At 36.5% G+C, this 25,142-nt stretch overlaps 1 protein-coding gene across 2 annotated transcripts in view; it reads right to left on the bottom strand.

Annotated features, from left to right (window-relative positions):
* Nucleotides 1-1,224: 1,224 nt before the first annotated feature.
* The window catches only part of LIN28B (lin-28 homolog B), an 84,708-nt gene continuing 60,790 nt past the window's right edge, over nt 1,225-25,142 (bottom strand). For both annotated transcript variants that reach the window (XM_080665461.1, XM_080665462.1), the window contains exons 4-5: nt 21,893-22,077; nt 1,225-1,725 (exon numbers count right to left, since the gene is read on the bottom strand). In XM_080665461.1, the coding sequence (XP_080521587.1) occupies nt 1,356-1,725; nt 21,893-22,077 (555 nt within the window). In that variant the 3' untranslated portion in view covers nt 1,225-1,355. The remainder of the gene's footprint in view (nt 1,726-21,892; nt 22,078-25,142) is intronic.

Here is a 25,142-nt window from a genome sequence, read left to right on the forward strand (position 1 = left end):
TCCATCACCATCACTGCGTGTTCATCCTGAATCCACCATGCGGGCTCCTTCAGCACGGTAACAGAGGGAACACCCGTAAGATCAATCTTATTGTATAAAATCCTTCCAGCTCTCTGCAAGGAGAGGTTCTGGTACCTCTGGCCCAGCTCGTCACTCTAGTTGCCTGCCACCAAACACTGCACTTTTTAATATATTCAAGGTCATACATATTGGGCAATTGTGAGCATCAATAATGTCTACTCTCAACCCTGGCATTCTATTCATATCTCTGCTGTTTTGTTTGTTTTAAAAACAAGTTAGATAACTCTCCAGGGGGAATAAAAATCGTCACCAAAATATATACCAAACTATTGGAGTTTTTCTCCAAGGTCTTCAGTAGTAAACAGGGAGGGCCCCTGCTCGAAGTGATGGTCAAAAGGACTGACTTAGTCAAGGGAAGCTGCTGTTGCCAGAACCCCTTACAAAACCTCACAACACGTAAAAGATTATGAGCTGGTATCAAAATACCACTGAAAACAATCAAGTCACTACATTTTTACATTGCCCTCCCCCCTTCCTTTCTCTTAATATGTATCTAATTTACAATCAAAATATATGAATTAAAAACATTGAAATATCGGCACAGAAATTACACATTCATTGTCTTTTCTGGAAATACGTATCCCAGATTCAAAAAGCTTATGGCAGTCAGAGGCATGTGGAGTTAAGGTACTGCCTTCAAAAGGGGTGGGAGCACTCTGTGGGTATCAAGAAAAAAGGCAATCCCAAACTTGGGAGAAACTGATGATTTAAAAACCTTTAGTACCACGTGTTTGGCAGCTCTGAGATCTGCAGTATCCTTTGGCTCACACAAAAGTAACAACCGTGTTTTTATTTGTATGTACAAGTAAAAGGTAAAGTGAATGGTATTTCAAGAAAAACTCCTCCAGGGGCTATTTTTGAAACCATCTAAATAAAATGCTTCCCATGAGTTTTCAATTGTTGGGGATGTCAAATCCTGTGAGGGAGGGTGTGTGCTTATATCTATACACACATATATAAAGACAAACTCTCTTTACATATGTATGTCTCCATTGCTATATAAATCCTCCTACACACACAGACTCAGGCTCTCTCCCTCTCACACATGCACATATAGGTATACATAGTATCTCATTCTCTGAATTACATCAAACATGACACCCTGCTCCAATGTAATTTGCTTAGAGTGATTTGTCTGTTTAGAAAAATTCACAGTTCCTCAACAGTAGTTAAAAATCCCAGGTCAGCTGCTGTTTGTGAAATACTGTTCCCCTATCCTTGCATGAGGTAGACTTCCCAACCGGGGAAAGAAAACGATACATTAAGAAGAAGGGTTATGTCTTTTTCCTTTTTTGGATAGAAGGCCCCTTTTTGCTTTGTTCTTCAGGGGCTGCCGATGACTTCGTGGAGGAAGCTTCCTGAGGGGACCTGCCTGGCCACTCTGCGATCTCGGACCTCGCCTCCTGAGGAAATGGGGGTGATGTACAGCCGTGCCCTCCCCCCACCTCCCGTGGGAAAGCCGCAGTGCATGGCTGTGAATCCGCTTCCTGTCTTCCCTGAGAACTGACGGGCGGCTGCACAACAGTTTTATGCGGGCAGTTGGCCACCATGTGTGTGATGCTCTGACAGTAATGGCACTTCTTTGGCTGAGGAGGTAGACTACATTCCTTAGCATGATGATCAAGACCACCACAGTTGTAGCATCTGCAACAAGAATAATGAAAACATCTTAGAAGTAGGGATTATGTGTCATAAGATGTTATTTATGTAGGTAAAGAGATACCCAAATACACAAACTGTCAATGAGATTAGCTCGTTTTCATGTGCCTTCTTTAGTACGTATGTGATGCTATTTATCAGACCATGTGTTTCAAAGGCCATCATCACCCAAACGCTCCAGCAAAGTTATAAAGCCAGTTGTGCTTGACACACCAGTCAATGTAAAACACAAAAGGCTATGTAATCACGTCCATATAGAAATCACTCCTTTTCAAGATCTGACAGGTTATTTTAAAAAACACAGCTTAGCCCACTAGAGGGCAGCCAACACTCAACAAAAGAGCAAACAGCTAGCTTTAAAAGGATAAAACAAAATCAACTGATGAACAAAATCGATCCAGAGACATAGAAACATTGAACAGACTGAGGAATCTCGGACGGAAGGCGGAGGTGGGTTGGGGTGGGAAGAGATTAACCAAAGAACTTATATGCATATATGCATAACCCATGGACACAGACAATAGGGTGGTGAAGGCATGGGATGGGGGCAGGCTAGAAGGGGTCAAAGGGGGGGGGGAGGGGAGGAAGGGGACATCTGTAATTCTTTCAACAATAAAGATAAATTAAAACAAACAAACAAATATAGTTTAAAAAAATACAGCTCTTGACATAATATGCACTGGCAATGCACCCAGCAATTGGGAAAATTATAGAGCAAATTCTATTTTATCAGCTTAAACTTTCTTTGGGTATTAATTATTTTGACTATGGAAACCAGTTGACTGGAAGAATTTTGTTCCTTTATACAAATTAAGCAATGCAGGGAAATCTGATATGTAGGAAAATCAGATGTCTATGGTGAATGGTATCTGGCAAATTACCAAATAATTTTAGAGTAGTACAGTAAGTGTCTGATCAGAATGCTGTAAAAGAAAGCTCCTAACTACTTAGACTGGATTTTAAAAGGTTAATGATAGGTCAGTGATGGAAAGAATTTACTTTATTTTCTACTGTAAGAAATTAGTTTTCCTCTAGAGTAATTATTGTAAATTGAAATAAACATAAATCCATCCTTAATTAGTGTTTAAATACACATTGGGTGCATAACTTTATATTAAATGTTTGAAAATTTGACTTAGCGTCTAAAAACTGAGCAATTATTTTGAAGATATATTTGCTTAATTCCAGTCAGACTTTCTTTTAAAATTTAATATAAAAAAACAACAAAACAGCATAAAGTGGAGAAAATAAAACTTCATAATTACAAAGATTTTTAATCTACTTGTTGAGTATAGAATTTCCTTATTAATTTGTCCCCAAATGAAATGTCTTAAGGACTCTCTATTTCAAAATACATTTATGACTCCATAATTCTCATTAGGAAGCACAAACAGATCACAAAGTTGTGTTTTTTTTAAATGGCAAAATAAGTGGTAACTGTGAGAGTCAGCTTAAGACTATTGACAAAAAAATAATTAATTGTAATTAGATTTGTCTGTGTGAGAATAGCAAGCTCAATGTTATTTTTACTATGTATTTCAAAGACAAACTACTAAGCTACTACTAATCTACTGAGCAATATATGTAGAATACTTAGTATTTTATTTTCTGGGATAAGTTATAAAGAGTGATTTTTACTTGGCAAAAACTAGGATAACTATGGCTTGCTTCTCATCAATACTACCTTATAGATGTTAGAATAATGAATTCACAAGATGGGCTTTTATTATTTGCAATATTAATAAGTATTTATCTAGGGGAAAAAGACATCACATTTTCAAAAATTAAGGGGAAAACCAATGAAGTACTTTTTTTCTGGTTAAATTATTTATTGTGTAATTACATACCTTAATATAATAAATAAAATTTTGTAATTAATACTACAATAAAGATTCACTATTGTTTCAGCCATGTGTTTAAAAAGATAGTGCAAATTGAAAGAATAAAAATTGCTAATGCTTGAAAATCAGGTCCCCCAAATAACACACTAAAAAATGGCATCTTTCAGAAATGTAACCATATTACTTATAATAATGTTTTCCCATATTCTATAATAGATAAGTGGATCTTTAAATTAAATTTGCCCATCTATAAAATATCTCCTTTTGAATTAAATTCAGTTTCTTGGGGAGAACATCCAGTTAGGAGCTCATTTTTGAAGAAGAAGAAAATAGGTTAAAGGCTTCCGTGATAGAGCAGGCTCTCCTGCAGACACATCCATTTCATCAGTCACTGTGGTATGCACTATGCTATCCAATTTAGAGAACCATTTGCCCACTCATTTACCAAGGGCCTGATGTCAAGATTCCACTTTCACAAATGCGGTCTTCCATCATATTCTATATGTGCATTTACCATTACATTTGGGGTTTAAAAGTTATTTTGAAGGATACTATATAATTCTGGTTTCCTTACAATTTGACCTGCCTGGTTAATTCAACCCTATCCCCCAGCTTCTCAGATATATGCTATCCCTGAGCCAGACTGCTTTCCACACGGGGAAGATTTGCATTTAGTGTATATATGCTTAGCCTTTAAAGTGGAGGAGTGGTATTTATTCTCCTATTCTACTTAATCATTCAGTGTCAATCACTCTTACAAAGAGTGCAGATCACACTCCATTATAAAACCTTTTTCCTTCCCAAGGGACTGACACCAAAATGGAAATGTTCAGTTACCTTTCAGCCCACTAATGATACCAGACCACATACCCCACAGAAGCTCTACAAGGCACTGGTCTCCTTTGTTCCCTCTCCACACCTCCAAATCCGGCTTTTGTTAATGTGAATGAATTACAGTGTGATGTGAGCATAAAAACGCCACGCGTGCACATCTATACTTACATACTTAAGAAATACAGGGCTTGGCAAAAGTAAGTTTATAGCTGTGAGTATGAGAAATGGTTTATTCTTGTTTTATTATTCATTGTATTATTTATTTGTATTACAACTGCAAACCTACTTTTGCTCACCCCTGTATAAGGATAGACTCTCAAGCGAAAGGCTACGTAGAAGGAACCATAATCTGAGTATTTCCATAGCCCAACTAGTGTTAAGTATTTTACAAAATGATCAACTAATGTCACAAAGGATATTTTCTTACATATTAAAGATAAAAATAAACTAGAATGTTCAGATTAATCTTAGAACTTTATCAAATTCTTCATAAAATTCCTTTATACTTTAATTATATAGAGCTAGCATAGGACATTCTTATTAAGTTACTTCTCATAAGATACTTAAAATGGAAACTAGATTAACAAATTAAAGTCAATTTTTAAAAGACTATCAAAATAATTCAATGAAATTTCTCAACAGGATGCTAAAGGGCTAAAGAAAAGCCATATTGGAAAGAACTTCAGAAACTAATTCGAGGAAAAGGTAACTGACTCTGAAGCGATTGTTTACCATTTTTAATCTTGACAGTCCAACTAAAATCCAGAAATAATACTAATAACATTCCTTAAGTCTATAGCTTTCTATTCTAATATGTCTGAACACCTGTCATCTAATTCAACTGTGTGTCAATCAACCAAACACAGGAGTGTTGGATCCCAGTCTGGTGGTAGGAGCGAGGTGGATGGGCAGAGATGCTGTTGGACGACCCAAGAAAGATGAGGAAAAGGAAAGATCCAGAGTGGAGCTTCTTTTAGAAGCAATCTGCCCACTCTGATCTCTTAAGGGTAAGAAAGACAGATCCTCAGACCAACCTTCCAGGTGAACTCCCCATTTTGTTCTGATGGCTCCCAACCATCTAAATTTACACTTGCATATAGTTTGTCCACACAACAGAATCTGCTCCAACAGACCAAGAGGAGAGTCAGAATTCACTCTGGTGAATCACACAGCTGGAAATGCCTTTCAACAGCACACACGTTTTCTGACCTTTCTCAAAGCAACCTATTCTTTTATGTGAAGTTCTGTTTCTTTTATTTCATTCTTCTTACACCCAAACTCCGAGGACGGTAAGCCAATTAAACAATAAAACATTTAAATAAAATTTTATATATTCTTCCTAAGTATAGTGGTAAAAAATATTGCGTTTTCAAAAATATTAGTTAGCGGTGATTTATGTTCTTTTAAAATGGTTCGTATGGAACAAATACATATTTAACATCAGAAAGAATTTTATTTGTATTTTTTGAAATATAGAAGTCAATATCCCCCTCAATTACCTTAATGCTAAAAATAAAATGATCTATACACAGCAGGGCTGAACATACTATTAACAGAATTAAAATAATAATAATAGAAATGATAACAGGTTCAATTTATTGAGATCTTATTATGTCCCAGATACTGTGCAAAAGGTTTTTTTTGTTTGTTTGTTTGTTTTTTAAATATATTTTATTGATTTTTTACAGAGAGGAAGGGAGAGGGATAGAGAGTTAGAAACATCGATGAGAGAGAAACATCGATCAGCTGCCTCCTGCACACCCCCCACTGGGGATGTGCCCGCAACCAAGGTACATGCCCTTGACCAGAATTGAACCTGGGACCTTTCAGTCCGCAGGCCGATGCTCTATCCACTTAGCCAAACCGGTTAGGGCTGTGCAAAAGGTTTTTAATGTAAGATATAATTAGTCCTCCCCCAAAACCTATGAAGTAGGTATTGTATTGATGAGAAAACATTAAGACTCAGAGGGTTTATGTAGAAGGGAATTTTAACTGAAATAATAAATTTCATTTGTATTTTAATTGCATAAAGACATTACACCCAACAACATTGATGTAAATTTATTATATGTAACTCTAAAAACATATAGGAACCTGAATTCAAAGCAACACACACACACACACACACACAGAGAGAGAGAGAGAGAGAGAGAGAGAGAGAGAGAGAGAGAGAGAGAGAGAGACTGGAAGTAGATTGTTCTTCAGATGTGGCTTGCTGCTCTGTTACAATGCTGTGGGGAAGTGAGATTCTCTCTTTGAGATGAAAGGTTGAAACTAGTCCAGTCCAGACTTTTCACTATCAATGGCCAGTTTTATTTCTACCCTTCTGGTACTTTCTATGTGGAAAATTTTGTCTCAAGAATCATTCAATAATTTTCCATTCCCCTTAACCACATGACGCTCAACCCCTGAGCCACGTCAGCAGTGGGGGCCACCAGTACTTTTTAAAGGCGTCCCAGGAGACAGGAGTGTGATGCTTCTTGAGAACCACAGCCGTGTACCAACCCGAGTTTAGCACTGACAGCGTTTCCAAGGGATTACTCTATAATCTCACCCATAAGGACTGTGGTTCAAACAGAATAAATATCCCAAAATACTGTTTCAATAGGTCATTGATGCCCCAGAAAAGAAGAAAAAAAGGAAGGGAAGGACAGAGGGAGAGAGGGAGGGAGAGAGGGAGAGAGGGAGGGAATGGGGAAAAGAGGAAAGGTTTGTATATATCTTATTTCCTTACTGGGAACGAAACTTTAGACTTTGACAGCATAAAAGCCCACAACCTTTTATCATCAGCAAACCCTGCTTATTGTGGGGGGAGGGAAAGGAGGGAGCAGAACATCGCAAATCTACTGCGTTTAGCTTCAGAAGTGGTTTCTCTTTTTCTTAGGCCATTATTCAATTCTTAGTTCATCAATCAAGGATGGGTTCAATGTAGGCACCCATGTGATCAGAATGGGTGATAATTTACAGCTCTTGAATCGATTGATGCTTTCTCTAAACTTCGACCATCATTACCAATGAGCATTCATTGATTTCCCATAACAACTCTTAATTCTCTATCTGCTGTTGCCTGCATCTAAAATAGCTCTCAAAAGGATATACACTTGTTTAGCATGCAAAACCTGAGTTTAGCACTGACATAGCCACATTCTGTTGGTTCTTAAGTAGAAAATTACTTTGTTATGGATATAAATATAATAACAAGATCACTGCTTTTAATAAAATCTATTAGCCATAGGATTTTTAAAAGCTCTACTATTTAAACTACATATTGCTTAAAAGAGTGCCACTGATCAAGTAACTACTGTGCACTTTTTCCTATACTTAGAGAGGAAGAAAGTCCATGATAGATGTCTACAACCCTAGGTTTACAATATTATCTTTAAAAACCAAATTTGACCACTACAATTGCCACTCAGTTCTTTCTGGTGCAAGATAAACTGGTAGATGTTTGGATGGTTCTGTATTGCCTAGTTCTACTCATAGTACTAGTAAGCAAGGGCCAGTCTGTGTTGACATGGAAACGAACGTGCTTTCAAACTCTAGAACTGCTGGCAGTGGAAATGAATACTCTATGTCTCCTCCAAACCTCAATTTTCAGATCATTTACTAAATGACTTGAGATCTATACTGAGTTCAAAAGGTGCTTTTTCTTTTTTAAATATGCTTTTATTAATTTTAGAGATAGAGAAAGGGAGAGGAGAGAGATATAAAAACATCGATGAGAAACATTGATTGGCTGTCTCCTGCACGCCCCTCCTGGGGATGGAGCCCACAACCTGGGCATGTACCCTGACCAGGAATGGAACCAATGACAGTTTGGTGTATGGGATGATGCTCAACCAACTGAGTCACACCAGCTAGGGCCAAAGGGTGCTTTTTCTTAACTTACCATTGTTCTAACCTTATTTATTATCTGGTTCTATGATGAGAACTTATCTAAATATCTTGTCTGTTAGTGGATTCAAGTACTTATAATACCCATGCAATCGTTTTTGTAAGTTCAAATGAAAAACAGAAAAATACAAGCATGTAATATGTAGTAGATCCTAATGAAATCAATGTGACTCGTTAGCTGATTAGTAAGATATATACAGTTACATATTTTATCTTGTTTGATGTCTTCACTTTACTGCTCTTTGGATTATCTAGTGTTTTTAGTTTTTGGACACTTCCTGATTAATGCCAATGTCATCTATATGGTAATGCCAGCTAAAAATGCACCCCAAAGTATCTTGGAAACTAGCTAAAGTATAGCAATAGCTCTAATCACAAACCTTTCATCATCTCATAGAAACAAGATAAGATGGACAATGTGGGGGACAGATATGTGATGAATGGCAGTGCATCGTATCAAGAGAGGTACGGATGGAACACGTAGCAGTTTTAAGAGATATAAGAGGACATGGAATGGGAGAGAAATTGTTGGAGAAATGGGGCAAAAGGGAGTCTTTTTCATGTAAGGACATTTCAATCAGGTATAATTAATGATAAGCCGGACATTTTTGTATTTCATTCCATCATATTTAAAAGTAGTTGGAGGACTTTGTGACAAACCATGAAACAAAAACCATTTATTGAGAGGTTGCTATTTTGTACCATAATTTAAGAAAGAGCTTAATAATGAATTTTGGGTCACAAGTTAAAGCTGTATTTGAAACAAAAATGTTATCTCTCGTCCAAATGATAAAAAAACATCCCAGACGGGTAATCTGTTCTGCCTAATGGAAAAGTTGAAAAAACAAGGAGAAAAATGTACTAACACAGATAGCTTAATGCTTTCCAATTTCTTGGGAGTAAAAAGTTTGTTATGATATAAAACCCAATCTCACAGGCAGTGGGCACTCTGTCAGCATGGCTTTGATGATCCCAACAGAACCAAGGAGGAATGTCCAGGTCGGGGCATCACACACACACACTACATAAAAGCCACGTGCATTTTTGAAGTGGTAGTGTTGTGACTATCCAAACTTTAGATTTAAATTAATCCTGGCTGAAACCTAGGCCAGTTTATCTACCATATTTGGTCATGCTGACCTTCAAGGTATAGCGTATTTTTAGAAGGTTGGTGCTGGTATCAAATATGAAAGAAAGGAAAGACATTTCATATTTATCTTGAAATGGTCACAATTAGGTGTTCGTATAGATGAAAGACTCAGTTCACATATGCGATCTGAAAACGTTGGCTCATTTATCCATGACAGCAGCTACGCTGAAAACTTAAAACCCCCAGAGCTGCTTGCTTTTCACCAGAACATTTCACACCCGCCAGTGTCAGAGGTGTGACATCTGCTGTAAATAAGCACTGGTTCGGCCTGAAGAAATACAATTCTACGGCTGCCTTTCTGTCAACTTTTATAAATGTTTCTTTCTTGGTCATCACATGATTTGTTTTAGGCTTCGGCTCTGTAAAACAGCCTTATTTTTATGGTTGGCATTACTTCACAAGTCATTCTAAGATGATATCTTTTTCTTTGTATGCACATTAAATTTTTTTTTTTAACTAATAGTAAACATTTGGCCAGAAGCACAAGAAAGTTTAAAAGAGGAATGTCATCATGATTACTTGATAGGTGAAGCAATAATTTATCTAGAGAAGTGAATGTAAACATCAAAAGAGTATATGGAAGAATTTAAAATACATAATAAAACTACCTTAAGTATTAAAAAAAAAACCCTTAGGTATAAATATAAGGACTACAAAACAAAAAAAGTGACTAGCTCGTATTTTATCACACAGAAGGAAGAGACAGCATGAGAAATTTTGAAGAAAATAAAGAGGTATACAGATAAAGAATCAATTTCAGTGGTGTGATGGAGGAACTGTATAGAAGAAGGTTAGATAACATTCCAGGTGTGCAAACTGGTTGTTTGCAAGCTGGATGCAAAAGAGGGCTAGATTAAAAGATGTTTTAATTATCATTATTACCCTAGTTTTATTATTACTATTATCATTATTATTTAGCCAAATGGCTTATTCAAAGCTTTGAAGCTACCATGACTGAGTTATCTTTAATGCAAGTAATAATATTGGTAGAATTAGTTTCTATGAAGATAGAGTATCAAAATACCTCCCTATTGCCCTGACTGGTTTGGCTCAGTGGGTAGAGCGTCAGTCTGCAGACTGAAGGGTCCCAGTTCGATTCCGGTCAAGGGCATGTACCTTGGTTGCGGGCACATCCCCAGTGGGAGGTGTGCGGGAGGCAGCTGATCAATGTGTCTCTCATTGATGTTTTTAACTCTCTATCCCTCTCCCTTCCTCTCTGTAAAAAATCAATAAAATATATTTAGCCATGGCTGGTTTGGCTCAATGGATAGAGCATCAGCCTGCAGACTGGAAGGTCCCAGGTTTGATTCTGGCCGGGGGCACATGCCTGGGTTGCAGGCTCGATCCCCAGTAGGGGGCGTGCAAGAGGCAGCCAATCAATGATTCTCTCTCATCATTGATGTTTCTCTCTCCCTTCCTCTCTAAAATCAATAAAATATATTTAAAATATATATATTTTTTTTAAAAAAACACAAAATACCTCCTTATTGTATTACTAAATTAATATTGCTACTGTATTGTTGCTAGATCACTGAATTAATAAGAACTATATGTACACTTTCCATATACAGAAAGTTTATGCGAATAGCATACAAATTTGTATAGAGACCTGTTGTCCTGGAGCAAGTTGCTATCTAAAATGTACCCTCAGTATTAACTCATGTGCAAGAGGCAAAAGGAGATTGTGCCAAACCAACTCTATAGCTACTCAGGAATCGGATGGAGTTAAAACGATTGCGCTGAAATCACCAAGGAGAGGCTTCTAATGATCGATAAATTTGATCTGTTCCAGCACCAGCTACTGCTGAAGAAAATGATGAAGTGCAGACGAGAAGTAAATGACCTCTGTCCACTTCCCCTTCTAGACCAATTGGTCTTCCTGTGACTCACTATATATTGCCGTTTACCAAGAATCAGCATTTCTTAAATTGTTCACCATGTGGGTAGGTAGGTGAAAATTGAACAAGGAAAATTACCACTAAGTTCAGATAACCTCTGTAAACCGTGATATTATCTCTTCTCCATGTAGGTCTGATTTTGAAAATTAAAGTTTAAGGTCTCATGACTACTTTCCCTTCCTCCTTATAGGTTGTAGTGCCCTTCATGTCACCCAGCCTTTTATATGACGAAAGCCTGGTAGGCTGCTGGGAGTTCCTACAGATCTTTTCGCTGGCCACTGTTCCCTTAAGGAGAGCTTGTTTCCCTATTTGAACATGTTAAGGCTGTGACCCTGTTAACACATGACCACTGATATAAAACTCGACAGCTCTCAAACCAAGGCCAGAGGGAAAAACTGAAGGTGTAGGTATGAGAAGAGCAGATGGGTCCCGGGACAGGGACAGGATGATTTTCACATGCCCAAATTATCTTAATGTTACCTGTTAGGACTAGAGCCTACACATTAACCAATTTATGTGTGCATAGACTATAAGCCAAAATTGGCTTGTGTTGAAGACAATTCCTTGAGTATTTGAACCATAGAGTTTTCAACTCCTTTGGTCATCCTTTGAATTTGACTGGTAGAAATTTACATGAAGACTTTATTATCTTAGTAAGACAAAAGAAACAAATTCACTGAATAATTTTTCTATTGTTTTTTTTCTAACAACAAAAAAATCTTGAATAATATCCTGGCAGGTGTAGTGAAAGGAGGTAAACTTGTTTGGATAATACTATTTCATCATCTTTCAGTTTCCATATTGCATTGCTCAGTATTGTCTGATTTTCCTAGAAGGTATAAAAGATACCAGGAGCCCTAGCTGGTTTGGCTCAGTGGACAGAGCATCGGCCTGCCAACACAAGGGTCCCCGGATTGATTCCAGTCAAGGGAATGCACCTTGGTTGCCAGGCTCCATCCTGGCCTGGGCCCTGGTCAGGGTGCGTGCAGGAGGCAACCAATCGATATGTTTCTCTCACATCGATATTTCTCTGTCTTTCCCTTTCTCTACAAATCAATGGAAAAATATCCTGGGGTGAGGATTTAAAAAAATAAATAAAACGTACCAGGAGATAGTACTTATTTGTAGTCTTTTTTCTTTTTAGACTTTCATTGAACACAGTTGAGAATTTGGAATTTTTCATTTTCTGTCTATAATGGCAAAGAGAAGAAAACTGACAAGATCTTTCATAATTGTTAGAAGAATAAGCATACAAATACAAAGACACTCTTAACAATGATGGTGAAATTAATTATATAAACTATTTCAGATTATGTCTTTACATAAAATAATATCCAAGATATACTAGTAGTTTATCAAATGTAAGAATCGAAGAGTGAACAATCTATTTTTAAGACCAAAAGGACATTTGTTATCCAGTGAGGGAGGATGTCATCATAGAATATATTTGTGGCTGATTACAAAGTTACACAAAATCAACCCTATTTAGGAAAAAAAATCAAAAAAATAAAAGAAGAAACACACTACACCCCAGGATGGATTTTAGACATGTGTTTAGATTTGCTAAACGTTTATTTTATGCTAACAGTGTGTAGTTTTCATTTTCTCCATTTAGGTTCCACGTATCTCTTATTAAGCTTTATTCCCAAGTGTTTTATTTATTTTTCTTTTCCATTTGGTAAATGGAATATATCTTCACTGAGCAGGAAAGATACAGAGAGGTTCTTTTCCCAGCCATCCATCCTCCTTCTGCCTATCTCCCCTAGCAGAAGGGTCATGGTTTGATAGTTTGTTTACTGCCAGCTCAAAAGGGCAGAAACTATACATTCCAGAGCTCAGATATCTGCCTCTGCTCAAGAAATGCTAAAAGCCAGCTCTATTTTCTTGTTAAGGGAAGAAAAACCACAATTGGAGATTTTAAAAAACATACACACAAAAAAACAGGGACAATGTAACCTAAGGAAGAAAGATGCACTTTTAGAAAATGGGGAAAGGCCCTCTGGAACTACAAACACAGTTTCAAATTTTAAAACTGAATAGAAAAAAAAAAAGTAAGAAGAGATAGCCACACCTGAGAACGCAATATTTTGTAAGTTTAAGAAAAACAATCTTATAACAAAAAGCAAGACAGGAGATTGGAAATGCTGAGAGAAAGGTATGAAACTTTAAAGTCCAATTTAGGAGCACTATCAGTTGACTAACAGGAATTCCAGAAGGAGAAAAGGAAATAAGTAAGGTAAACAAATAACAAAAGAAAATTTCTAAACACATAAAGAAATGAATATTTACAAGAGGTGACATTGTTCTGCAACAAGACTTTTTCAATGAAGGAAGTGATTTGTTGATTTACGTGATCGCACAAGCTCCTGTGTTGTTGGAAAACGGAAACAAACAGTGTGCAGACTAGCTACTTTAAATAGCACTGTTTTATGGACATCAGTTGTTTTTGCCTAACTTCATCCAGTATCTCTTTTTATAACAGCACCTTGATTTTCTTTTGGGAGAGGCCTCCTTCCCCTATTTTAATCCTTGTGGTTTGGATAGGGCTTACCTCACTCCTCAGCTCAAGGGGTGGGCAAATGACTCAAGTCTATGGAATCAGTGTCACACTGTGTTAGATCAATAAAATCAATCTAAGCTTTTGTCAGAACTGCTGGCAATTCTAGCCTTCCTGGCACTTGAATTGAGCACTCAAATCCAGATGTATCTGAAACAATTTTAATTCCTGGAGTTACAAGTTAGGTGAGTCAATAAATTTCATTTTTTTTCCTTCTTGTGCAATAGTTCTCAGACTTCAGGGTGCATCAAAATTACCTGCAGCATGTTAAAAACAACAACAACAACAAAACAAAACAACAGATTGCTGGAATCCATACCCTGGGGTAAGTCTGGATGAAGCCTCAGAACTTTTATTTCTAAAAAGATCCCAGGTGATGCTGATGCTGGTTTAGTGACTACACTTGAGAATAAACTGACTTAAGCCATTATGAATTGGTTCATATTACTTATACCTGAAAGACTAGTGACTCCTATATCTCCAATTAAAGCAAATTGAAAATTAAAATTTTAAGTTATCTAAGAAATAACAAAAAGTTAGAAATTCATACCAAACAGGATAGGTATATCCAAATAAATAGGATATTATTTATTTCTTAAAATAATATCCTATCTAATAAAAGAGTAATATGCAAATTGACCATCACTCCAACACACAAGATGGCTGTCCCCATGTGGTCAAAGATGGCTGCCCCCATGTGGACACAAGATGGGCACCACAAGATTGCCAGCAGGGGAGGGCAATTGGGAGGGACCAGGCCTGCAAGGGGGGGCAGTTGTGGGCAATCCTCGCCAGGAGGGGAGAGCAGTTGGGGGGGACCAGGCCTGCAAGGGAGGGCAGTTGGGGGCGATCAAGCCTGCAGGGAAGGGCAGTTGAGGGGGACCCAGGCCTGCAGGGGAGAGCAGTTGGGAGGGACCAGGCCGGCAGGGGAGGACAGTTAGGGGCGATCAGGCTGGCAAGGGAACAGTTAGGCATCAATCAGGCTGGCAGGGGAGTGGTTAGAAGGTGATCAGGCTGGCAGACAGAAGCAGTTAGGGGCAATCAGGAAGGCAGGCAGGTGAGCAGTTGGGAGCCAATAGTCCTGGATTGTGAGAGGGATGTCCGACTGCCTGTTTAAACGGGCAGTCAGACATCCCTCGAGGGGTCCCAGATTGGAGAGGGTGCAGGCTGGGCTGAGGGACAACCCCCCATGCACAAATTTCATGCACCGGGCCTCTAGACTATATATATAAAAGCCTAAGCAACTGAATGACCGGTCACTATGAAGCGCACTGACCACCAGGGGACAGACACTCAATGCACAGGATTGGGCTCCCTCCTGTCTGGATTGGGTCTGTGGGGATCAGGCTGAAACTGGCTATCCAACATTCGAGGAGGGGTCCTGGATTGCGAGAGGGCACAGGCCAGACCGAGGGACCCCACCGGTGCACGAATCTGTGCACTGGGCCTCTAGTTATTTATACAAATAAAGCCTGATAATTACTCCATTTAAAAAATTGATTGTATCTCTAAAGGCTAAGGAACATCTTTCTTTTTCAAAAAAATATTTTTATTTATTTCAGAGAGGAAGGGAGAGGGAGGAGAGAGAATCTTTGATCAGCTGCCTCTTACAGGCCCCACACTGGGGATTGAGCCCACAACCCAGGCATGTGCCCTGACCAGGAATCAAACTGGGACCTCCTGGATCATAGGTTGACATTCAACCAATAAGTCAGATGATCACAAGTCCATTTATTCCTTTTACAAAATATTTTCTAAATTTAAAATCTGTTGTCTGATTATATCCAAAGCACCTACATTTAAAAACAGCCTTTCATTATATGAAAATACATGTTAACAATATTACTTTATAGGGAAACTTATTGATTATGAATCTGATTTTACAAAAATGAGGGCTGCTTTTATTAAATTACTACTTTGTATTGTTAAGTGCAGATTGTAATTTATATAATATTACATATATTATAAATTATAATGTAAGTAAGGCAATCCTATTTACACCAATAAAAAGAAAAATCTTTTTATGAGAATAATTCAAGTCCTAGTTCTTTTTTTTTTTTTTTAATATATTTTATTGATTTTTTACAGAGAGGAAGAGAGAGGGACAGAAAGTTAGAAACATCGATGAGAGAGAGACATCGATCAGCTGCCTCCTGCATGCCCCCCACCGGGGATGTGCCCGCAACCCAGGTACATGCCCTTGACCGGAATCGAACCTGGGACCCTTCAAGTCCACAGGCCGACGCTCTATCCACTGAGCCAAACCAGTTAGGGCTCAAGTCCTAGTTCTTAATCTGTTTATTTTTAACTAAATTTCAAAATATTAAAATTCCAGTGTACATTTACAAGAATCACTACATAGGCTCTTCAGATTCATCAGAACAGAACTGACTTGTGCATCTTAATTAATGGAGAATAGAAAAAGGTTAGCCAGAGGATGCTAACAACTTTGTAACTCCTCGGATTATTACTTGGGTTTGGGGTACAGCACTCATATATTAGTGGAGGGATTTAAGGAAATTTTCTCTTGATTATTTTTCATTTTGATTAGCCCTTATTCTATTCACACAGGAACAGATTGGACATTACAGCAGATATAAACATGAGAATTTGTTTTTAGAGTTTTAAAGTGACACTCCAAACAATGTCAGATGCTCATTAAAAATATATATACTTAATATTAAAGGATAAATTAATTTCCTTTTTTTAAAGCAACTCAAAAATTTTAAATATTACCCAATTCTCATAATCCCTTGTATGGAAACTATCCAATAAATATTTGATCTCATTTTCACCAAGACCAGAGTCTGAAGGAAGAAAGCTATGTAAAGTTTTTTTTTAAACACACAATTTCTGCTTGAAATATTATTAGAGTTTTTTCCTGAGTTTCTGCAGGCATTACTTTACTATTTATTATGCTTAGAATAAAACAGCAATCAGAAAATCAACCTAAAATTGTGATAATTTGCCACTTGGCTTCTGACTATTCCCATCAGGCACCTTGGGAGACCTAGGCAGTGCCCAATGAAGCTCGGCCCCACACAATGTCTTGCAGAGAGAGGGTGATGAGAATGGCACATTGTCTGCTGGTCTGAACAGAGGTCACAGCAGGGAGAGCATCTGCTAAGATAATGTGAATGAAGGAAACAACTATAATTGCCTCATTAGGAGATCTCTGGCCAAATAATCACAAGAAGAAAGGACTTGGAAAACCACCCTAAAATTAAGTCTATAATAAGGTAAATGTGATGAGACAGAGTAAAAAATGTAGAAGAATGAAGGAGACTTGGGTATTCTATTGGTTTTATTATTTTCCTTGGTCACTGTATGAATGAATGGAAAGTTGGATGCAACAGTTCAGTTATTCAGCTCCAGCCCTTTCCAGTCATTAGTAGGAAGCAGAAGATGCAAATTCACAGCTGTCCAGGATACAAACAAATGTAAAATAAAGGGTGCTGGGGAACTACTTACAAGGGACCAAAAATAGGAATTAAGAAGGGATATCTACTGGTCTATATTGTGAAATTACAATGAAAAGCATATAATCAAAGGCATGAGAAGCAGTTTAAGAGGGAAAGAAGTAAAATTAAAAGAGCAAAGCAGCAGAAAAACAAAAGAAAAAAAAGAACAAGCTGTCCCTGCCTGATCAATTTACTTTCTTCTATTTTCTACCTCTAACTTTTAAAACCAGACTTTCCTTAAAAGTCAACAGCATAGAATTACAACTAAACCCTGAGTCACCTGAAATTACCAGCTGATATAGGTGTATGTGTTTTATTTAACATTGTTGATAAATTAAAATTTCATACCAAAAGCTAAGGTAAATGTTTTCCTAATTTAAATTTAAATTAAGTACCCAAACTAGTCACAAGACTGAAATGTATTGACACTGTGACAAATTATTTTTGCATTTCCTGATATTCTGAAGTTAAACTTTATGAACTTAATTCATATTATACAGTCAAAACATATTATTATATAAATAGGTTCTTGAAGTGAATTAAAATTACTAAATTTTTCTGATTCCAACAAACACAATAAAATTAGCTTGTTACACCCATAAGCCAGGTTTAAAATAAGCAAACTATTTGATGACTTTGATGTTTTGCACCCAAAATGTGCTGGCTAATTTTTCCATTCCATTTACCATTCCGGTCTTTAAACTGCCTTAATCTCCTGCCCTCAGATGTTGACCTTGTAAGAATAGGGGTCATAGGTCAGAATAGACAGACCTCAAAGGATCTGGACTATCAATCCATGCCTGAGAGATTTCTCTTCCACAATAGGAACCTACGAAACAGCAAATTCCTAAGTCTAATCACACAAGTATCAGGGTGAAACTGTTATTTATTGGAATTTGTTGACTGACATTTTTAAATATCTCTACCACTTAAAGAGCATTTTTCTTTTTCTTTTGGGAGCAGGTTCTCACATATAATAAATATGAAAATAAAATAATTGAAAGAACTTTTCAGGTAAAACAGATATCCTTAATATGATTGTATCATACACCTAAGTATAGATTTATTACTTGAAGGCATTCTATGTAGATTTTAAATATCCTGAATTCCTAGCCATAAAGAATCTGAAAAACTTTAAATTATACCACAGAGATAATGTCTAAAAGAGGTTATCCTGCTGTAGAGGTGTGGGTGCGAGTGTGTGTGTGTGTGTGTGTGTGTGTGTGTGTGTGTGGGGAGGGGGTTGTTAGAGAAGGGTTACCACAAGTTTTGAGTGTACTTAAGGTAAATGGACATTCAAAAAATATTTTTAAATAAACAAATCAAATATACAGTCCTTCAATAAAGAAGATTATCTTATGGCTTCCAAACCTTCCTGCAAATTAAAAGAATTTGAAACACAAAATTATTGTCCTGTAAAAGTAATCATACACCTTCACTTTTATTTTTAAAAAGGGCAAGTTAGCTCTTCTGAGCTAAGAATAAATTATATATATATATATATATACATATATATATATATATATATATACACACACACATAATGAGTTTCTGTTCATGTTCACCTTGGTCTTTCTGACCATAAACAGTAAATATATCATAATATGTCATTCTCATATCATTTTAATAGTGGACTAAAAGAAATGCCACATTTCATAATCAATTTTAAGTCTAAAGGAACAAGCATCTTAAAAATGCTAAATGAACAAGACTTTCTAATATGATCAAATGAAACTTATTTCCTATGCTTACAAGCCAAAAACATTACTACTGAACTATAGAACAATTACCCTTCTTTCTAAAAAAAAAAACCCAAAAAACATTAAAATTCCAACTCATATAGAAAATGAAAAAGCTTACTCATGTACTAATGCAGTGATGCAAATAAAATATTGCCTGAAATGGAATGAAAGCAGTAGAACAATGGTATTCTTTTCTAAGTTATTTTATAAATCTCAAGTCAACATTGTTGAAAAGAAACTTGCATTATAAATAGCACTTCTTGGACTATGTGGTTGGGTCAAAAGATGTGGAAGGTTAAAGAGAACAAAGAAGATAGTCACTACCCAAGAAAAAAAACAGAATAAAAAAAGAGGTAAAAAACCCCCACAAACAATTAAAAAATATGAAGCTATATGTATATACCCAATATATATATCTACCATGTATGCATGCATGCACTTCAACTGATTTTAAAAATTACATGTATTTTTATTCTTTAATTATTAAGAATTAAAATAATTTAACCTACATAGGAAGATTTCCAAACGAGTTATTTTAGTATACATGCTGTTTATAAATATAACATATTTGTTAATATAAACTAAAATTTTATTATATAAAATATTTAATTATATGTTATAGGCTGACATGATTATTTCATGTAAATACTAAACATCAACAGTGGCAAACACATAAATAATCATTCTTCCCCCATAATTTCTTCCTGTTAAAAAATACTTATTTTTCTCATAGTAAATTGTGGTTTATTAAAGAATAAAACCATAAGTGTAGGCCAGTTTGTAAGAAGAAATATAGAGTTTTAAAATATTTTTTCTTTACAGCCTTCATTTTACTATAAAGAGAGCATTGTAAGGGTTAGTCAATCTCTACTCTTTGATAATGAGCATAAGAAAAACTAAACAGCAAAAATAAATCTAAAATTATTTCATTTGAAACTTTAAGAAAACATTTTAAATGTGGAGGATTTAAAATAAAACAAGATAATACTGCTGCTGGGTAACTGGACACTAGTAACTGAACACTAAATTCAGAACAATTTTAAGACAGAATGAAAAAATAACCCCACTTACTTTTGTAACCAGTTTACTCAAAACTAAGGCAAAAATCTTTAAAATTATTTTATGTTTCTTGCCATAAATCTTCACAAAATGTGTTTTTATCATATATGTATTAGAATTGAATTTATATATTAGAATTGAACAAATTATATATATAACAAATTTGATATATATAATATAGATTAGAATTGAACAAGTAAGTTCTTTTGAGTGATGGAACCAAATTTTGAATTTGTTAAATATTTTAATGGCCTGTAATAAAAACTTTAAGATTTAATATTTTAACCTGAAATGATAGAAAGTAGATTAAACTTTCTAATTTAAAAACGTTTCAAGAGAAAAGGTATTTGTTCAACAGATAGCACTTGAACAATTCATATTAAAAACAAACAAACCTCAACCTAACCCAAACACCTTATATGCAAAAGTATACTCTAGAAAGATTATAGATGTAAAACTACAAAGCTACAAGAAGAAAACATGGGGGGGAAAATCTCTGCGATCTAGGGTTAAGCAAAGATTTCTTAAATAAGACATCACATAAATATAACATAAAAGATTGATAAATGTCTTTATCAAAATTTAAAACTTTTCCTCTGTGAGAGATGTTTAAGAGATTGGAAAGACAACCCATAAATTCAGAAAAAAAGATTTGCAAACCGTATGTCTGACAAAGGACTTTTATTTACAATTATGTAAAGAGCTCTCAAAATGCAATAATAAGAAAACACACAATCCAGTAATGGGCAAAAGGTATAAACCAAAGAAAATAAAAGGATGACACACACACAAAAAAAGAAGCTCAATATCAGCAGCCATTAGGGAAATGAAAATTAAATCCATAATGACATATCTACCTACTATAATAGTTAAAGTAAAAAATACTGTCAATACCAAATGCTGGCAAAGATGCAGAGCAGTTGGAACTCTCATATATTGTTGGTGGGGCTTTAAAACAGTATAATCGCTCAGGAAAAAATGTTGGCAGCTTCTTATAAAGTTAAATATATAGCTGTGACCATATTATCCATCAATCCTACTCTGAGATAAATGAAAAACTTATGTTTCTTGAACAGTGGTACCCAAATGTTTGTAGCGACTCTATCTATGACTGCCAAACTGGAACTGCCCAAAGACTAATTCACACTGTGGGAAGCTATCTATGTAGGTGCTAATAATTGACATGAAATGTTCCGTGACATATTGTTAAGTAAAAAACAAATGCAAGTTTCAAAAAATTGCTTAATATTATAATTCCCATCTCAGTTTGTATTTCAAGTGATTTTTTTCCCCTAACTTCTTTTTTTTAATATTATTTGAATTTCCTGTATATGAGTTATCCATTAAAAACAGACAAAACAATAGGTATATTTCCTTTTGAAAAAAGAGGTGAGGTGTTGGGATATACAGACAGGCATTTCTGTCTGTTGAAAACTCCAACCTCATTTGTGGTCTCAGAACAGCCTAATGAAAATGGTGGCAGGGGACCGACTAGTCAGTGCGCAATGCTGAGCGCTCAGTTCAGTATGCGCTGCAGGTAGCTCAAATTGCAAGAGAGCCCGTATTACTGAAAAATTCCATTCAGCTACACAGTGGTGGCATGTTATTTTTATTAGACTATATGAAGTCCAATAACATAAAAATATAAATAAATTTTCAAAAGTCTTTCCTAAATACCATAAGCTCATCACCTAACAAATTAAAATGATAACCTACCTATCTCCCTTTGGTCTTCTTTTTTGTAGTGTCTTCCCTTTGGGTCTTCTTTCACTTCCTAAACAGGGGCTTCCGCCAGGTCCTGTTACCCGTATTGATTCAAGGCCTTTGGAAGATTTTTTAAATGTGAATTCCACTGGTTCTCCTTCTTTTAGGCTTCTAAATCCTTCCATGAATAATTTGCTCTGTAAAGAGCAGGGGAGGAAGGGGGAAAGAAAGAGAGATCATGATTATCAATGCTTTATAAATTATCTCTATAATTGTAAAATTAATATAGCAAAATATTCTTTGTTACTCATTACTAAGTATAAAGTCTTTTTTGTTTAAGTTCAGTGATGGTTATATGCCATTTTAAAGTTTACTGTTGCAATGCTGGCAGTGAGAGAATAAACTAATACCATTTTTTAAAGGCAATTTGGCAATACTTACAAAAATTTAAATGTGTATATTCTTTGACCCAGCAGTTCCATTTCAAGGTCTTTCCTACAGACATACTCACACAAAGATTCAAAAAAAAGGACCTATATCAAAATTTACCACAGCACTGTCTGGTAAGAAAATAACTATCCTAATGTCCATCATTGGTAAACTGATTAAATAAATTGTAGTAGAGCTATAGAATGTAGTGTCATTGAGCCATTTAAAGAAGATCTGCATGTATTAATGTAGGAAGATAAACATGTAATATTGTTGATTTAAAAAATTAAGATTAAAGAAGTCTTTAAAAGTTACATGTTTATGTATGTAGAGATGGAATCTGGAACAACAAAGTCATTTTCCAGTCCTTTTCTGGGGAAGGGGAACCTTTTAGATAATACACATGATTGTACTGTGTGAACTTTTTATAACTTGAAAGGAAATACATTTTTATAGCAAGAAAGATGGTTGATTTTTGGGGAAAAAAAGGAAAAAAGTTTTCTGATTACAAAAGTGTAACCTTGGTTACAAATGTGAACTGGCTCTTTGGATCTTACTCTTTTTGTCAAAGTAAATGTGCCAATTCAAAATATACTTTAAAAAGTTTGAAAATCATTAGTTTATTTCTTCAAACCCCTTTGTGTATATTTTACAGATCTAATTTGAAATATCATGTAGTCTTAAAAGATTTTTTTCTGAATTTAGGGGCAAAAGGGTGCAAAACGAAATATGGTAGAAGACGTTGGTCCAAGTGTGCAGCTGTTAATGAGTCATTTTTATCTCTTCTCTATGTATCTGTAAATTTAAGGGATTTGAGTTTCCCCACATGTATTCTGAGGAACAGTGGTTCCAAAAAAGACTCCATGAAGAAGGGATTTTGTGGTCAATAAGTTTGTGAAACACTATACAATACATTGTTTCTCCTTAGTCATCGTACTAAAGTTTCTGAGATGCCCTCCCCTCTGCCCCACACCGAAATAAGAATCTTATCTAACTGTGTTTAACCTAGCAATTTCCTGACATAATTGATGCCAGAGCCCTTGCTTTATAAGTACAGATGACTAGCACACTTAGGGAAACACTGAACCAGAAAATCTCTGCCCCTCACAAGTCAAAAGGCAGTTCAATAATTACAAATAACCAAATGATTATATGGAACAAATAGAAACAATACTTCAAAGTTCAATGCAAAAGGAGTTTATTCATTGTGAAAGTAATATGATACATGAAAACAGGGTTTTTAACTGGTTTTAGGTCCCCTGAAACTGCAAAACCCTTCCAGGGGAAGTCTGCAACTGGCAGCACCTTTTCTGCTGTCTGATGGGATGTAGAAATCCGAAAAACAAAACAAAACAAAAAAACACAACTGCCTACACCCTTTAAAATAAAAACAATTATTGTTTTTAAAGCTTTTTTTTTTTTTTAACAATCCCAAATCTTCTCATTTCCCCTAAGCTTTCCCTCACGAATTATAAAGAGTTCTTTTGCTTTCATTCCCTTGCTTACTCCTCACTCAGGAAAGTACAGATTATCAAATCAGGCGAAGTGGAGTATAGGTCAACTACTGCAATTAAGAGAATGGACACAGGTTGTTCATATGTTTTGTTTCTGCAGTAAAAATTCCATTACTTATTTATTTACTCCTCATTTATAGTGTCCATAGGCACTATCACCATTTTGATTTGATTTCACTTTCCATTATTACAATTTTTGACAGGTATCAAAAATTATAAGTAAACTTATAATTGATCATTTAGATTGGGCCTTCCAAATCTAAACTTCCATCCCTTATGGATCACTAAGTTCTGTAAATTATTCATAATATTATGAAAGAATAGTTCTTTAAATTCTATCATATACTCAACCTTCTGTAAATTACTGCGTTAAGGTAATTTAGATTTATAATACTTCACACAAAAATAAGAACATCTCTAAGAAACTACAATGGCATTGCAAGGAAAAGATGATTCACATAGAATAGTCTATCTTTGCTATTATATAAAAAATTAGAGGCCCAGTACACAAAATTCATGCACGGGTGTGTGTGTGTGTGTGTGTGTGTGTGTGTGTGTCCCTCAGCCCAGCCTGCACCCTCTCCAATATGGGACCAGGACTGCTGGCTCCTAAATGCTCACCTGCCTGCCTTCCTGATTGCCCCTAACCACTTCTGCCTGCCAGCCTGATCACCCCCTATCCACTCCCCTGAGCCTGACTGATGCCTCACTGCTCCCCTGTCAGCCTGATTGCCCCTAACTGCCCACCCCTGCAGGCCTGGTCACCCCTAACTGCCCTCCCCTGCAGGCCTAGTCCTCCCCAACTGCCCTCCCCTGCAGGCCTAGTCCTCCCCAACTGCCCTCCCCTGCAGGCCTGGTCCTCCCCAACTGCCCTCCCCTGCAGGCCTGGGCCACCCCCCCCAACTGCTCTCCCCTGCAGGCCTGGGTCCCCCCAACTGCCCTTCCTTGCAGGCCTGGTCCCTCCCAACTGCCCTCCCCTGCTGGCCATCTTGTGTCCACATGGAGGCAGGATCTTTGACCACATGGGGGCAGCCATCTTGTGTGTTGGAGTGATGGTCAATCTGCATATTACTATTTTATTAGATAGGATAGAGGCCTGGTGCACGGGTGGGGTCCGGCTGGTTTGCCCTGAAGGGTGTCCTGGATCAGGGTGGGGGTTCCCTTGGGGAGTGGGGTGGTCTGGGCAAGGGAACTATGGTGGTTTTCAGGCCGGCCACACCCCCCGGTGACCCAAGCAGAGGCCCTGGGATCTGGGATTTATTTATTTTCTATAATTGAAACTTTGTAGCCTTGAGCAGAGCCAAGCCTCCTGCTCGTTC

The sequence above is a fragment of the Plecotus auritus genome (genome assembly GCF_963455305.1).
Source record: "Plecotus auritus genome assembly, chromosome: 4".
Classification (NCBI taxonomy): Eukaryota; Metazoa; Chordata; class Mammalia; order Chiroptera; family Vespertilionidae; genus Plecotus; species Plecotus auritus.